Genomic DNA, 17,741 nt, shown 5'->3' on the forward strand with positions numbered 1-17,741 from the left:
TCTCCTCCTCTTCGCCCTTTCCTAGCTGTGGGAGCATGGCCTGGTGGCTAAGCCGCTGGCCTGACCTCCAGGTGATCTTGGATCTCGTCTACAGCAGAGCTGAACTTTTGATTTCAAATTGCACTTGCTCTTGTGGAAGTTAATACATTAAATAAGCATCGCCATTGACACAAAACATCTTGGCTTGACTGAAACCTAGTGTTTCCATTCACCCCCAATGAGACCTTTTCCTGGAATTTGGTTTTGGGCAAAATTCCCAAAAGTTTGACTTTTCCTCTCCATTCTTGTGTATTTACAAGTTTTCATTCATTTTTCCTAAGCCAACCAATCTACCACACAAAGTAAGTGATGGGGGTTAGGATAAAGGTAGAGGAGGGGATGTGACATATCTATCTTCAGTGTCTACATTGATCATAGACCTCTAATAAGTCAGCCCAAATTGTTTTGAATTTTTCATGCATTCCTTTTCTTCGCAATGCCAGCCATTCGTCAGCCAGATCACCAAGCCAGGCATCAATATTTGATGGGGGTTGACTTTTCCACTGTGGTACTTTTTTAGTGCCCAAAGCTGACCGTTGGCACCACACTGCCTTGTTACCAGGGAATCTCCAGGTATTGGGAATAGAATCTGTGACACACTGTACCTCAAAATAGCTCCCTGTAAAACCCATATGCATCATTCATCAGAAGGGACCATTATGATCATCTAGTCTGACCTCCTGCACAATGCAGGCCACAGAATCTTACCCACCCACCACTGTATCAAACCCCTAACCTATGTCTGAGTTACTGAAGTCCTCAAATCGTGGTTTAAAGACCTGAAGGTGCAGCGAATCCTCCAGCAAGTGACCCGTGCCCCATGCTGCACAGGAAGGCGAAAAACCTCCAGGGCCACTGCCAATCTGCCCTGGAGGAAAATTCCTTCCCGACCCCAAATATGGTGATCAGTTAAACCCTGAACATGTGGGCAAGACCCACCAGCCAGCACCCAGGAAAGAATTCTCTGTAGTAACTCAGATCCCATCCCATCTAACATCCCATCACAGACCACTGGGCATACGTACCTGCTGAGAATCAATGATTGCCAAATTAATTGCCAAAATTAGGCTATCCCATCCTACCATCCCCTCCATAAACTTATCAAGCTCAGTCTTGAAGCCAGATATGTCTTTTGCCCCCACTACTCCCCTTGGGAGGCTGTTCCAGAACTTCACTCCTCTGATGGTTAGAAACCTTCGTCTAATTTCAAGTCTAAACTTCCTAGTGTCCGGTTTATATCCATTTGTTCTGGTGTCCACATTGGTACTAAGCTTAAATAATTCCTCTTCCTCCTTGATATTTATCCCTCTGATCTATTTATAGAGAGCAATCGTATCTCCCCTCAGCCTTCTTTTGGTTAGGCTAAACAAGCCAAGCTCTTTCAGTCTCCTTTCCATTCCTCGAATCATCCGAGTAGCCCTTCTCTGTACCTGCTCCAGTTTGAATTCATCCTTCTTAAACATGGGAGACCAGAACTGCACACAGTATTCCAGATGAGGTCTCACCAGTGCCTTGTATAACGGTACTAACACCTCCTTATCTTTACTGGAAATACCTCGCCTGATGCATCCCAAGACCACATTAGATTTTTTAACAGCCATATCACATTGGCGGCTCATAGTCATCCTGTGATCAACCAATACTCTGAGGTCCTTCTCCTCCTCTGTTACTTCCAACTGATGCGTCCCCAATTTATAACCAAAATTCTTGTTATTACTCCCTAAATGCATGACCTTGCACTTTTCACTATTAAATTTCATCCTATTACTATTACTCCAGTTTACAAGGTCATCCAGATCTTCCTGTAGGATATCGCGGTCCTTCTCTGTGTTAGCAATACCTCCCAGCTTTGTGTCACCTGCAAACTTTATTAGCACATTCCCGCTTTTTGTGCCAAGATCAGTAATAAAAAGATTAAATAAGATTGGTCCCAAAACCGATCCCTGATGAACTCCACTAGTAACCTTCTTCCAGCCTGACAGTTCGACCTGTTGTAGTCTCCCCTTTAACCAGTTCCTTATCCACCTTTCCATTTTCATATTGATCCCCTTCTTTTCCAATTTAGCTAATAATTCCCCATGTGGAACCGTGTCAAATGCCTTACTGAAATCGAGGTAAATTAGATCCACTGCGTTTCCTTTGTCTAAAAAATCTGTTACCTTCTCAAAGAAGGAGATCAGGTTGGTTTGGCAAGGTCTACCTTTTGTAAAACCATGTTATATTTTGTCCCAATTACCATTGACCTCAATGTTCTTAACTACTTTCTCCTTCAAAATTTTTTCCAAGACCTTACATACTTCAGATGTCAAACTAACAGGCCTATAGTTACTCGGATCACGTTTTTTCCCTTTCTTAAGAATAGGAACTATGTTAGCAATTCTCCAGTCGTACGGCACAACCCCTGAGTTTACTGATTCATTAAAAATTCTTGCTAATGGGCTTGCAATTTCCTGTGCCAGTTCCTTTAATATTCTTGGATGAAGATTATCTGGGCCCCCTGATTTAGTCCCACAGTGAGGGAGGGGCGGACTGGGAAACTGGCCAGGCTTCTGACCAGGGCAAGGTGGTATAGTCCTGGTGTGCAAGCCTGGCCAGTACTAGCTGGTGCCCTTCTCTGTGTGAGTCATGAGTGGCTCAAGGAGTTTTCATGCAGGCTAGCTGGGTGCGTGGGGGCAGGTGTCTGAAAAAGTGCCTTTTGGGCAATTCCAGTTTTTTTTAACTCTGAATTCTTTACGTGGCAGGAAAGCCGTGTTTCCAAGCAACTCTGAGCCGGTGGGAATTTTCCACATGCCATCTGCTTCCTCGCCACCCTCTGCCCCGGCTCCTGCTCCTTACCTCTCAATGGCCGACCAGATCTTCAGCCCATCATCCCTGTAGTAGTAGTTGGGGATGCAGTCAACCCCGCGCTCTTGGATGTCATCAGGGAAGCAGAGGGAGGCGTAGGTCAGGCAGGCCATGCCCTTGGCCATCAGCACCTTGGTCCCCTCGATCCCCGAGCCCCTGCCCTGGGAAGGGACCAGAGACAGAGCCTTCAACCTCTGAGCCAGCGGGCCAGGGGGTGGGCTAGAATGAAATACCACCACGACCTATTTCAGCGCCACGAGACAACTGACAATACGCCCCATGACAAATGTGCCTCCCCGATGTTTCGCTTTGCGTTGTACCCCAGAAATGACCAATCCCTCACAACCTCCGGTGTTTGTCCAACCAGTTCTTAGAAACCTCCAATGCTGGAGATTCCACAACCTCTGTGCTTGCTCCAGAGTTAACTATCTTTAGAGAGAGAAAGCTTTTCGTAATATCTAACCTAAATCTCCCTTGTTGAAGATTAATCCCATTTCTTCTTCTCCTGCCTTCAGCAGGACCAGAGAACAATTGATCATCGTCCTCTTTGTAACATATTTGAAGACTATCAGGTCCCCACTCTCGGTCTTCATCTCTCAGGACTAAATGTGCCCTTTTTTTTTAACCTGGCCTCATAGATCAGGGTTTCTAAACCTTTTATCATGTTTGTTGTTCTTTTCTGGACTCTCTCCAATTTGGCCACTTCTCTCCTAAAGTGTGATGCCCTCCCCCCACCCAGTTCTCCAACTGAGGTCTCACCAGGGCCAGACAATGACCTCCTGGGTTTTACTCACAACACTCTCGTTAATACAGACTAGAATGATATTATCCTTTTCCCCAAGTGTGTCTAATTGTTGCCTTATATTCCACTATAATTTCCAGATCCTTTTGAGCAGTACGACGCCCCAGCAGCCAATTATGTCCCAGGTGGGCATTGGATTTTTCCTTCCTCATTGGTGCACTTCCCACTTGTCTTCATGGAATTTCAGCTTGTTGATTTCAGCCCAATTTTCCAAGCTGTCACAGTCGCTTTGAGTTCTAATCCTGCCCATTGAAGTGCTTGCAACCCCTCCTGGCTTGATGTCAGCCTCAAATTATATCAACAAACTCTCCTCTCCGCAGTCCAAGTCATTCATGACAATAATGAATATTGCCGAACCAGGCCTGACCTCTTGTGGGACCCCACTAGATTCCCTGTTTGACAGCTGACCATTGAGAACCCACTCTTGGTGTCTGGTCTTTCAAACACCCATAGTAACTCCATCCAGCCCAAATTTCCCTGGGATGTGTCAAAAGACTCAAATCAAGATATAAATCAAGATATATCACGTCTACTGCTTCTTCCCAGCCACAAGGCCAGCAACACTGTCCAAGAAGGAAATTAGGTTGGTCTGGCATGATTTGTTCTTGGCAAATCCATGTGGGCCATTCCTTCTAACCCTATGATCCTCTGGGCACATATTGATTGTTTAATCATTTGTTCCAGCATCTTCCAGATAGATCGACTGGTTTATAATTCCCTGGATCCTCTTTGTTCTTCTTTTCGAAGGCAGATGCCGTGTTTGCCCTTCTTCAGCCCGCTGGGACCTCACCCGTCCTCCAGGAGTTCTGGAAGTTAATTGCTAACAGTACCGATGAGCTGAAAGCAGAGGTTGCGTCCGCAGAGCCGTATGGTGCAAACACCAGGACCAACTGAGTTGGAGGCTGGCTCAAAGGATCTGCTCTCCAGAAGGTTCCCAATGTGGTTTTCATGGTGAGACAATACGGGAAGAGAGCTTCAGGGGTTCCAGATGAGGCTGGGACCTCAGAAACAGGCACATTTTACTCCCAAGTACATGGCTCTGGGTGGGGAGTGGGGGCTAGTGGTTAGAGCTGGGAGCCAGGACTCCTGAGTTCTGTCCCCAGCTATGGGAGGTGAGTGGGATCTAATGGTTAGAGAAGAAGGGGTGGGAGCCAGGACTCCTGGGTTGTTTCCCTGGCTCTGGGACAGGAGTGGGGGCCTAGTGGTTAGAGCAGGAGGAGCTGGGGCCCAGGAGGGGGGATTGGGAGCCAGGACTCCTGAGTTCTCTCCCCAGATATGGAAGGGGAGCGGGGTCCAGTGCCCCTGACCGTGGGGTCCTCTCACCCTTTCGATGTTCCCTCCGCCTCCGAGTAGCAGGGTCCTGCCCACGATGTTGATGTGCAGCGTGTAGCGGGTGTGGGGCAGCAGCAGCTATGGAGGGGAAGAGACAGGGATGGGTGAGGGCAAGCAGGGAGCCACCCCCCACCCCCGCCCCTGCACGTATCTGGGGGGTGGGGGGCAAGGACCTGGCCCCTCCAAGAAACCAGCAGCAGCTCCTTCTCCCCCTTCTTCCATGAGGTCAGGAAGGTGCTGGACCGCGATGGGTGGAACACGGCCAGCGTGGGGCACGCCCAGCCTGGCACGCCAGGCACGAGCACCCGCCAGGCACACGCATGTGCGGCTGGGCACAACTGGACGCCGGCAGCGGGGCCCGGCTGGCATGCTCCCCCTGCTGGGCTCTTCTCTCCCGCACATCTGGGCACAGCTGGCTGGGGGTGGGGGTGGGGGCAGCCCGGCCCCTCTCTCACCTTGAAGAGCGGGTGGCACATGGGCAGCTGGCGCAGGGTGGCCAGGGCGAAGGCCTCGTCGATCAGGTGGGTGAGCAGCAGGTGGCTGACGGACTCGTGCACCAGGAACTCGGCGTAGCGCACCCAGGTCTTGGCCAGGATCCAGTCCCACTCGGAGTCGCTGGGCAGGAAGATGGGGCTGTCGGGGCCTGGGCACTGGCTGAGCTGCGGAGGGTAGAGGCACAGGAGGGCTGGGGGTATAGATTGGCGCAACCCAAGTGTGTGAATCCTGCTGCTTCCCCCAGGGGAGCCCAGGGGCCAGGATGAGGGGACATGACAGTGCCACAAATCCAGTGTTAGAAAGAGGAGACCCACAGAGCTGGGGTGTGTGTACACACACAACTGGGCACACACGCAGAGCTGGAGTGTGCATATACAAGCAAGTGGGCACACGCACGCACACATAGAAGGGTGTAGGGGGATAAGGGAACCAGGACTCCTGGTTTCTCTCCCTGGCTCTGTAAGGGAAGAAGTGGGGAGGTCTAGTGGTTACAGCGGGGGGGAGGGGCTGAGTGCCAGGACTCCTGGATTCTCTCCCCGGCTCTGGGAGGGGAGTGGGGGCTGGTGGTTAGAGCAGGGGGGGCTGGGAGCCAGGACTCCTGGGTTCTTTCCCTGGGCCAGTCCCTTAGATGACAATGCCCAGCCCTGGGACTGTGTAGGGGTGGGGGCTGCATGGGGGCCCTGCCAGGCAGCGTGTGGGGGCTGTTACCTGAATGGCTATGGGGACGAGCTCCCCGGAGGGCTGCAGGTGCAGCAGGCAGAGGGGTGCGGCGATGTACTGCTGGTAGCCGTTGATCGTGTTGGCCGGGACGCCCTCCAGGATTTTATAGTCAGCAAGGAAGATGTTCCCCTTCTGCAAGGCACAGGGGGAGAAGAGCAGAGTGCGGGGGCCAGCACATCCCAGGGTGCAGAGCGGGGACCCCAGGGAATGGGGGAAAGCCGGGATGCCAGTGCTGTGAGCTTCCCCACAGCAGTGCACTGGGACTAGCCCCTGGAGCCGAGTGGCCAGTGCGAGCGCAGCCACTGGCTCTGGAATTGGGCCCGCTGGACACCGCTGACCCGTGGCTGCTGGTGCCCGGAGTGACGCTGGGGAGGGAGCCAGAGCGAGAGCTCAGACCACTTCCAAGTCCCCCCAGGGGTGTCCCCGGCGCCCCACTTACCACCAGCTTGTCCTGCAGGCTGCAGCTCTCCCCCAGGGAGGAGGCCACCATGGCCGTCGTGACAGGGAAGTTGCAGGGGAGCTCCGTGCAGCGCCAGATCACCATGGGGTGCATCCCGTTCAGGAACTGGTACCCGAAGAACGTGTCCTCTCGCCAGTGTGCCCGCACGTACTCTGGGGGGACACGGGCAGGGCAGCCGCGGGGTTAACGGGCCGGGACTCAGGGGAGCCGGGTTCGAGTCCTACCCTGGGTGCCTGGAGCAGCTTGCGGCGTCTCTCGGGCCCACGGCCTCCCCACACTGGAGAACGGGGCTAACGGTCCAGCATGAGAGGGGGCCTAATCTCGGAGGGAGTCTGGGCAGCACCTGGCACAAGGCTGGGGGGCGGGTCCCTGATCGCAGTTGGGAGGCTCTGGGCAGGGCCTGGCACAAGCAGCGCTGGGGTCTCCAGCCGCTTGCGTCACACCCGTCCTAATCACCCTGCTCTGTGAGGGGGGGCTCCGGTGGTCCCAGGCGAGCAGGGCTCGGGGGGGGTCACCCACCTGTAACCGGGGTCTTGTTGAAGCAGAAAACCTTGTTGATGTCGTCCAGCTTCGCCCACGAGTTGGTGCAGCTCAGGAAACCCTTCAGCCGCAGCTCCACCTTCCTGGGGGGCAGAGAGACATGCGAGAGCCCCTTGGCGGGGTGAGATGGGGATGGCCCTTTCTGCCCCCGACAATAACAAATAGGGCTCCCCTTTGCCCCCCCCAGAGATGCACTGGTGGCAAAGTGGAGCCACGCTCGGAGCAGCTGCCCCCTGTCAGAGCGATGGGCTCAGGCTCTCAGCAGAGTCAGGCAGCATGGCTGCGTTGGTGACACCTGGGTTTTCAAGCTCTTATCCCCTACCACAAGGACTAGAGTGAGTAATATGGGTTGAGGGTGTTGTGTATGCATGGGCGCCAACTTATATGGGCTCTTGGAGCTAAAGCCCCAGGAATATTCATAATCAGGGGCTCTGCTCCACCAATATTTGGAAATATTAGATTTTTCCCCCTCCCCAGAGTTTTCCTGCCTGAATGTAAAGAGAGCGCACAGCACGTCTCTCTCACTCTCCTTTGCTGCTGCTGCCGGTAGCCTAAGGGCTGCAGCATTAGCATAAGAGGAATGTGCTAAGCATTAGCATAAGGGGAATGTGCTAACGACCGATCGAAAGGGAGTCGGGTTCAGATCCCCGAATCCGGAGTGGCGGAGACGGGCGTAAGAGGAATGTGCTAACGACTGCTGAAGCACTCAGGACCTCCCCTCCCCTCCCCTTACCTGGAGGAGACACAAACGGGCCAGGAGACAGACATCATTCACCTATCACCTTAGCAGCAGTTGGGGCTTCCGTGAGTGTTTGACCCTATGATTTTTTATTATGTTTGAGTGTTTGACCCTATGACTCCCCCCCTGCCCCAGCCCCAGTCCCAGCCCCCCAGTGAGGCACAGCAGGCTGCACAGGGGAGGCAGGAAGCCACATGTGAAGGCAATGCCCCCTCCCCCAGCACCCACCAACCCACCCGCCAGAGGAGGGATGGGAGAGGGAGGCTTCCTAGACCTGAGCAGCTGGGGCTTGGGTGAATTTTATGACACCCTGCTCCCCCACCCCATAGCCAGCCACCACCCTGCCTACCCCACTTCTGCCCCATGCTGGGCAAGGGGCAGCCCCATCCCCCATCCACAGTGAAGTTATGGTGAGGGGCAGCAACATGGAAGGCCACCTGTGCCCCCCCCAGTACCCATCATAGGGGAGGGGAGTGAGCTTTCTGGACCTGAGAGGGGCTCTAGGAGCATGTGCAGAGTGTGTGTGCCATGGGGGGCAGGAGGGGTCCCTCCCCTGGAGCTTGCTGCTGCCAGTGGTGGTGATGGGGAGTCCTCTCTGGCCCTAGCCCTGGGGCAGCCTGTCTGCACCCCAAGTTCCTCATCCTCAGCCCTGCCTCACCCCAAAGCCTGCACCCCCAGCACCGAGCACGCTCCTGCACTGTGAACCCCTCATCCCCAGCCCCACCCCAGAACCCTCACCTGAGGGGAAAAACATGCAACTTAAATTTGGTGGTCAGTTTGGAGTATCATTGTATTTAGCACAATATTTGATTATTTTACACCCTTCAAAGTATGTAACTGGTCGTATACAGGTGTTTTCTCTGAATACTGTCTGTGTGCCTCAGTTTCCCCAATGCATTTCTTAAGGCTCTAGATGGTGGGATAAGGGGGTGTGATTGTTGTAAAGCCCTAGAGGGCCAGTGTGATGCTGTCTGCACAGAGAATGGCCGACACCCTGTCTCCAGGCAACTGATGGCCTGGGCCACTCTCCTGCAAGGTGCCAACTGAAGGTGTTTGGAGTATCATTGTATTTAGCACAATATTTGATTATTTTACACCCTTCAAAGTATGTAACTGGTCGTATACAGGTGTTTTCTCTGAATACTGTCTGTGTGCCTCAGTTTCCCCAATGCATTTCTTAAGGCTCTAGATGGTGGGATAAGGGGGTGTGATTGTTGTAAAGCCCTAGAGGGCCAGTGTGATGCTGTCTGCACAGAGAATGGCTGACACCCTGCCTCCAGGCAACTGATGGCCTGGGCCACTCTCCTGCAAGGTGCCAACTGAAGGTGTTGGAGAACAAAGAGATCAGGTGGCCTCCTAATGCTTGGAAAAGAGACAAAGGCCAGAGGAGGGAGTGTCAGTGCCTGTGCAGACTTCCGGGAAGCGCATGGTGTGGAAGGGGATGCTGGGATGCTTTGGAACAACTCCATACAAAGCCAGTCAGGACTCTGGGGGAGCCTCCTCTCAGCATACTGTCTCCAGGGCAAGAAGCTTACACCTTCCTGGGTCTAACCTCGGAGCATTCAGCATGCCCTTCCACACTGTGCACTTTCCGCAGCGAGTCTGCCCAGGCAGGTCCTGGGGCAACCAGAGGTCCCTGCACCCCAACTCCGCAGTCAGATGTGACTCTCAGCCAGACAGTAAAACAGAAGGTTTATTAGATGACAGGGATACAGTCTAAAACAGAGCTTGTAAATACAGAAAACAGGACCCCTCAGTCAGGTCCATCTTGGGGGGTGGGGAGCCCAGACCCAAGTTCTGGGCCTCTCCCGATTTCCCCAGCCAGCTCCAAACTGACACTCCCTCATCTGGCCTTTGTGTCTCTTCCGGACAAGGAGGCCACCTGATCTCTTTGTCCCCAACACCGTCAGTTGGCACTTTGCAGGGGAAACTGAGGCACCCACACAGTATTCAGAGAAAACATTAAGAACATTCCCACTTTGTCACAACAGGTGCAACAAAATTTAATACCGTATATTCGGTATTAATAGGCAAGTGCTGCTTCTGACTTTCCACTTTTAATTGACCCTTGTAATCTTGTGGTGCTGACGCATTGTAGCTTCATTTTATATCAGCTTACAGGGTGAGAGCGGGGGGGGGGTGGGACCACCATTTTGGGCCCCACCAAAAATTATACGAACCTGCCGCCTATGCCTGTGATGAGCAAGATGGAGTTGGGACACCTGTTCTGCTTCAATCATTGATTGTCTCTCTGTTCGCTCCTTCGCCCCCCAATTCCTCGTCTCCAATGTCTCTGCCTTTCTCCTCTTGCTCCCTCTCCCCTGCCCTTTCCAGGAACTCACACTCTACAGCATTTAGGACAAGCCAGAGCTCCCATGTTCTGCACATGAGCCTGTGTCAGAGGACGTGTGACCCCGGTCAGAACCAGTCACCAGATCAATATGTCCCTTTATGGGCGACTTCTCTGCCTGCTCTGCAATTTACACCCCCCCCCCACTGAAGAGGGTGGGGTACAGCTCTGACTGAGAGGCCTAACAGGAGAAACTTCAGCCCAAAGACAAATTTGTGTGAAATGCTGAGAAGTGAAGAGCCCCCTTCCCTTCCCCCCAAATCCCCAGAACTCTAGTGTCACCCCGATGGCACCAGCACAGGGAACCCAGTGAGATGGGGTTACAGAATACAAGGGGGAGGGAGCAGGGGAGAGAGGTGACAGGGAGTCTCTCTCTTTCCTTCTCTCTTCACTTTCTGTTCTTCTCTTTCCTTCCAGGAACTGCAGTCACAGCAGGGAGGGGTTTGTCTCTTTATTAGGGACCCCTCTGTGTCACGGACGCTGCAAAAGTCATAGATTCTGTGACTTCTGCAGTGGCCACTGTGGCTGACTCCGTGGCTGCCCCAGCAGCTGGCCTGGGGGCAGCCTGAGCAGTGGTTCCAAGGGTGGCAGGAGCAGCCACAGCTCAGAGGCTCCTGGCATCTGTCCCGAGGTGGCCGGAGCAGGGCTGGCCTCTGGGCTCCCCTCACCTGGCAGCATCTGGAGTGGCAGTGGGTCCCCGGGGCTTCTCCCCCAGTACATGGTGCCACGGGCCCCCTGGACTCCCTGCGCCCACAGCTGGTGCCACGGACCCCCTGGGCCTCCCTCCCCACGATTCAGTGAGGGGTATTTATGGTATAAGTCATGGCCGGGTCATGGGCAATGAGCTTTTGGGTTTTGCCCGTGATCTGTCCATGACATTTACTAAAAATACCTGGGATTAAATCTTCGCCTTCCTCATTATCGATCAAATAAATCGAAACGCCTCCACCTGCAAGTGGATTTAGCCCAGGACCCTCAGAGTCAGCAGCTGTTACGCCCCCACGGAGCTCTCTGGTCAGGTGTCCTAGCGCTGGAAGCCTCCTGTTTAGATCCTAAAATAGCGTTTTTGCACCAGGGGGGCTGAAATTTTGGACCGGACATTGTAGCTCCACCGTTATTTTACTGAATTGCTTCAAAACAGCAAGTCAAGAAAGTCTCCTAAGTGCCAGGCTCTCTGCCATGGAAACAGCTGCCCCTGCTCTGCAGGAGTCTGTGCGTTCCACCCAGCAACGTACACACCTGCTCCGCACTGAAGGGGGGTCAGACAGTGACAGGGTTGGTAACACAAATACTTCAGACTATTAACTCCAGGTCCCTTCTTTTCTTTAACCCAGGATGTGCCAGTCACCTGGTAACCATGGTGTTATCTTCACCTTAAAATACCGCTCAGGACATTTTCAGTGAGCCCTCCACCCCCTGCCCTCCCTGCAGCCAGCCCCTGTCTCCAGCCAGCCCCGCACGCCCCGGCTCCAGCCAGCCCCTGCTGCACCCCCGTGCCCTGCCTCCAGCCAGCCCTGCACCCCCTGCCCTCCCTGCAGCCAGCCCCTGTCTCCAGCCAGCCCCGCACCCTCTGCCCTGCCCCCACCAGCTGCATCCTCCCTGCCCTGCCTGCAGCCAGCCCCTGCCACACCCCCTGCCCACAGCCAGCCCCTGCCACAACCCCTGCCCTGTCTCCAGCTAACTCCTGCCGCACCCCCTGTGGCCCCGCCCAAAGCCAGCCAGCCCCCACACCCCCAGCCATGGACACCCTGCCCTGTCTCCAGCCAACTCCTGCCACACACCCCTGCCAGAAGCCAGCCAGCCTGCCCCACACACCCCTGTCTCCAGCCAGCCCCGCACCCCTTGCCCTGCCTGCAGCCAGACCCTACCTCCAGTCAGCCCCTGCCCTGCGTCCAGCCAGCCCCATGGCCGCTGGTGCCCTGCAGTTCCCAGGGCAGGAACCCTGCACACCTGCTTCAATGAGGGGGGCAGGGAGCAGCTGGGACCCACACACGTGCACACCCGAGGGTGACCGGACAGCAAGTGTGAAAAATCAGGACAGGGAGTGGGGGGGTAATAGGATCCTAGATAAGAAAAAGACCCCAAAATTGGGACTGTCCCTATAAAATTGGGACATCTGGTCACCCTAGCACACCCCCAGGACTCCTGAGTTCCATTGCTGGGTTTCCTATTGGTTCCACTGCTGGTTGTTTTCCTTTTCCTGGGGGACTCTGGGCAAGTTGCTCCCCCCTCTAGGGCTCCGTCCCCAGCAGGCAAATGGGGATTTCGTACCTTCCCGCTATTGGAAAGTGCTGGGAGAATCCCCCAGCCAAAGCTGCTCTGACAGCGCTAAGCAGCATCTGACCATTCCAGGTCGTAGCGCGCTGCCCAGGAGGAGGAGTGTCTGGCTCTGGGGTTTCACTTCAGCCCAGTCTAGAGAGAGGGGCCCAGCCATGGGGTTTGGCTCAAGAAGACCAAGTCTCCAATTCGTTAAGGGCGTTTTGAATTCCAGTCCTGAGCTCCAAAGTGCTTGGTGTCAGTTGCACATTTTAGAACGATACTCTCCACTCCATTTTCCAACTCATCATTCATACTGTTTACCCACCTCCACTAGGCCCGGAACCCTGCCAAAGAAGGAAAGAGGCTGGGTTTGGGATGATTTGTTCTTGACAAATCCATGATCCTTCGTGCTAAGAACCAAATTATCCAGTAGGTGCTGCTGACAAACTGAGTGTTTAAGAATGTATTCCAGTATCTTTCCAGCTATGGAAGTGAGGCTAGCTAGTCTGTAAGGCCCAGGGGTCTCTTTGTTCCCCTTTGAAAGATAGGTCCTGTCTTGTTCATGGATGGGAAGATGTTCTTTTTCAGGTATCTCAGACGAGAACTGGGGCACAACTCCTGGTTTGTTAAGGCCACAAAAATGGAGGCAGGAACCTCTTCTCTCCTGCTGGCAAAGAACCCCAGGTACCGAAAAGACAGGGACTCACACCCCTGAACGGGATTTAGAAAAGGCAATGGTTAAAAAGTTTGGCCCCGACCATTTCTTGTTTCCACAGACTAGACATTTTAGCAAACTTTAGAATTCCTTGGTGCTAAACACCGTGAAACTCTCCTTTCTCCTTCACAGAGGGCTTTAACGCCCCTTCTCTCAATCAGGCTCACGACTGCCCAGAGTTCGAGAACTGTCCCTGTTCCTATTGGACAGATGGGGAGGAGTCTGAGGTACAGAGAAGGGAAGTGACCTGTCACCAGATGGATCAGACTGAACAGGTTTCAGACCTCGAGGAGGCTCTTACCTTCTAAACAGGGACGGCTGTTTTCTAGTAAAATCACTAAAAGGGAAGGAGAAAACTCGAAAGAGGTTCCTCCTGGCGCTCACATCCGTGAACCCGAATACTCTCTCAGTCCTCAAAGAGAGACCTGGAGAAGGAGATTTGCTGCAGCAAAGCCACAGGGGTCTCTGAGGTTTCCCTGGCCCCTCGCCCCTGTCCTGCCTGGCTGATGTCAGCATCTCTCTGTGAGGTCACCACCTCCCCACCACCTTGGACCAATAGGCTGAGGTCCTGCAAAAGGCCTTTGTGATGTCACTGCCACACCCCTCCCTTGCTGGGCTAATGTCCTGCCCCTGGCCAGGCACTTTGCAGGTTTGAGCTACTTTCTGTGGATCACCCCACTCAAGGAGCGTTCATTCTAGGCAGCAAGCCGGCTAGACAGGGAAACATAAGACGCTGCTCCCAATGCTACACTCGAGTGTTCTCGTGAGATGCAGACCAAAACTGATCCCTTCCTCTCTCCTCTGGGGAAGGGTTTGGGGAAAATCAGCACCTGATAGGTTTGATCTCTCCCACACTTATTTTGGATTGTTCATCCCATTTACCATTCCTCTGTCTGAGATTTTCTTTCTTTCCGGCAAAGGGAGTGACCTGTGTCTGGATTCTCTCTGTCTCCCATCAGGTGATGGGATGGTGAGTCAGAATGAGGAGGAGAAACCCCAGCAGGAAGATGCTGAGCAAGGAGAACCACATGGAACTTTATCAGGAAGATCCAAATGGAATGTTTCCGGGAGTTATGCACTCCCAGAAAAAACAAAAGCCTGTGAGACTCAGCAGAGGCCAGAGGAAAACTTTAGTAGCCACTCAGACCTTATTTCAAGTGACAGAATTAACTTGGAAGACACACGCTACATGTGCCATGAGTGCGGGAAAAGCTTCAATTGGAGCTCTGCCCTTATCAGACATCAGAGAATCCACACAGGGGAGACGCCCTACACGTGCTCTGAGTACAGGAAAAGCTTCAGTCAGCGCTCAAACCTTATCACACATCAGAGAATTCACACAAGGGAGACGCCCTACACATGCTCTGAGTGTGGGAAAAGCTTCAATCATCGCTCTGCCCTTATCAGACATCAGAGAATCCACACAGGGGAGACACCCTACACGTGCTCTGAGTGCGGGAAAAGCTTCAATCAGAGCTCTGCCCTTATCAGACATCAGAGAATCCACACAGGGGAGACACCCTACACGTGCTCTGAGTGCGGGAAAAGCTTCAAGCGGAGCTCTGACCTTATCAGACATCAGAGAATCCACACAGGGGAGACGCCCTACACATGCTCTGAGTGCGGGAAAAGCTTCAGTCAGAGCTCTGTCCTTATCAGACATCAGAAAATCCACATGAGAGAGAACTGTAATAAATCTCTTGACTAGGGCTGGGCAAATTTAAAAAAAAAATCACATTTTCTAATTCCCACATTGTGATTTTCGCACCATCTTCACTGTGGTCTCTCAGCTCTCCCAGATGAGTTACCTGCTTCTGCCTTTTGCAGCTCACCCTTCTTTGAGGTCAGTCCTGTGATCTTTCCTATCAACTCCTTTCCTTTTGAGCCAGGAATGTTCATCAGCTCCTGGAGGTTTGATCCCAACAAGGTACACTGAGGCAAAATCTATCTGTGCCTGACATCCACTAGGGCTGTACATAGCGTTGGCTGCTCAAGTTAATGATCTTGATGTAAAAAGACAATTACAGTTGTAGAACAGATGCAGCCCAGGTGCAGTGGTTGGCATTAGCTTTCCCCTTGACCTGACCTAAACTCCATCACTTTTCCTAGTCTAAACAAACCCTGAGCATCACGGTTATACTGTTCCCCCATTTCACAGCAATCGTTAGTCATCGAGTTCACTCTTGGGGAAGAAGTTGTTTCATTCCCAGTTACTCAGATGTTGGTTCAGATTGTGCTGCAGAGCAGATATTTTTACTACCATTTTTCTCACTTAAAATATATTGAACTATAACAAAGAGCCGGAACAGGGCAGGGATAGGAAAAATTGTCATTTCACCCTCTGTAAAAATGATAAATCAGAGGGATTCCCAACGAGAGGCGTACAGCTTTCTGCCCCGGGGCTACAGCGCCACGGTACCAGTGTAGACACCCTGGTCGATTACAGTGCTGTGATTGGCCTCAGGGAGGTGTCCCACAATCCCTGTTCTCGCCTCTCTGGTCTTTGGTTTGAACTCTACTGCACTCCCTCAGGTGACCAACCGTGAACCCCACCCCTTAAATTCCTTGGGAATTTTGAAAGTCCCACTTCTACAGAGACTAATTATGGTTACAGACCCATCCTGAAATCAGAGCAGGATATTGTAAAGCTTTATCTCATAGTACAGTAACACAATTCAAACCTGTCAGCACAGAGGAGAAAGCACTCCTTCACTTCACATTTATTGTTACTGATCTCACTAACAAACTTTCTTTTCTCAGTGCTGCTCCAGGTGTTTTCCCTCTGTTCCCTTCTAGCTGTGGTTATGAGACTGCAGCAGATCCCCAGGGCCAGCTTTGCTCTTTCACTTACATCCTTCACTTGTTTGGATAGAGCTGTGTCTGCCCCCAGTTTAATTCATATCTGAGAGCTCAGGTACCAACAGATCGTTACAAAGGCTAAATTCCCATCACCATCAGTGGGAGGTTATCCTGGGCTGCCAGGGTTGCAGGATTTACCCGTGGTCAGTCAAGATGCTACAGCAGCTGCACTCTTACATTGTGAGTCCTGCAGCTTCATACCAAACTGCTCTGCCATAGTCTGCAGGGGGTCTGACTTGCTGAGAATCTGGCAGAAGAGAGACCCTGGAGTAGAGAAGGAAAATGTCCTCAGCAGTCACAGCCGGCAGGAGCAGGGAAGGTTCAGTTTCTTTTTAAATTGCTCTCCCTGCTCAAGCCTGTAATCATTCCTGTGGCTCTTCTCTGTACCCTCTGCAATTTACCAGGGAAAGCAGCCAACCCATGAACCAACCAAACCAAACCAGGCTATTCTGCCCAATGTAACAATCTATTGCCTTCCAAGGTTGAATACAAATCAGCTTGGTCTATTCACCCAAGAGTTCCACTTTAAGGGCTTTTTGTTTTCTGGTTCCAATCAAATCCTGTGCAACAGCATCATTGTTAACTCACCACTTGGTCACTTCACATTCACACGTTCAAAAAGTGGGCAGGTCTAAGTCTTTCCTCCCACACCAAGATGAAAAAAATCAGGTGACAGAAAATGCCATAAAGCGCCTCTGCTGCCTTGCACAACAGCCTGGGGAAATACACGAGGGGAAGTGCTTTCCTCTCTCCTCCTGACACTGGGTAACATTTCTGTCTGTCCTTGAGATCCTGCCACAGGGACAAGGCTTGAGGATCAAATGACATGTTAAGGCTTCATTGGTTTGCATGTTCCTTTACTCCTTCATTAGTGATAAGGGTGCGTGAGCGTGAAATAATCCCGCTCTGACTTTCACACTGGAGGCAATTTTCAGGCTCACAATAAAAAAACCCAACTTTCTAACCTGAGCAAGTTGAATCGAGTCGTTGCGAGATGATAAATCCAGAGCCCCAGGCTGACTTTCTTTCATCACATGTTTTTAGAGTAGATCACATTCATGGGGTGGGGCTCCTGCTAGGAAGTGTCTGTCCAGTAGCAGCACCCAGTGCACATTCCCCACTTACAAACTCATCTTCAGTATATTGGCCACTGAACCTAGTGAGGGGGGAGGGTCCCAGTGGTCAGGCTCCAGCCCCTGGATCCCGAGGCTGGCAAGCCCGAGTCAGCCGGCCTGGGCCAGCTGTGGGGTTTAATTGCACTGCAGACATACACGGGTGTCACAATCCCAGCTTTCTCCTCAGGGAATCAAGCCCTCATCCCCCCCGTGACAGGCAGGGAGAGTCACCACTGTACTCGTGAGGTCGGAACTGACACTGCCCCTGCACAGGGACCCAGGGGAAAGGCTCGGGCAGCTCCTTGGCCAGCTGTGGCTGGCAGGAGACCCAGCGAGGCAGGAGCTGCTCTGGGTTCTGTGCAGGGGAGAGTAACTGGGAGAAGGGGGGAGTTTGTCTCTGATTTACAGGGAGCTTTGCCAGAGTGGAGCCTGTAGGTCACATGCTGGGGGGCTCTGACGGGCACACAGGCTC

General features: G+C 52.8%; 1 protein-coding gene across 1 annotated transcript in view; it reads right to left on the reverse strand.

The window, feature by feature from the left end:
* Positions 1-17,741, reverse strand: part of LOC123356614 (hydroperoxide isomerase ALOXE3-like) — a 44,353-nt gene that overhangs the window by 2,727 nt on the left and 23,885 nt on the right. The window contains exons 2-7 of the mRNA XM_044999974.1: positions 7,212-7,315; positions 6,672-6,844; positions 6,221-6,364; positions 5,473-5,676; positions 5,009-5,095; positions 2,875-3,044 (exon numbers count right to left, since the gene is read on the reverse strand). Of these exons, the coding sequence (XP_044855909.1) occupies positions 2,875-3,044; positions 5,009-5,095; positions 5,473-5,676; positions 6,221-6,364; positions 6,672-6,844; positions 7,212-7,315 (882 nt within the window). The remainder of the gene's footprint in view (positions 1-2,874; positions 3,045-5,008; positions 5,096-5,472; positions 5,677-6,220; positions 6,365-6,671; positions 6,845-7,211; positions 7,316-17,741) is intronic.

Source organism: Mauremys mutica, chromosome 26 (assembly GCF_020497125.1).
Source record: "Mauremys mutica isolate MM-2020 ecotype Southern chromosome 26, ASM2049712v1, whole genome shotgun sequence".
NCBI lineage: Eukaryota > Metazoa > Chordata > Testudines > Geoemydidae > Mauremys > Mauremys mutica.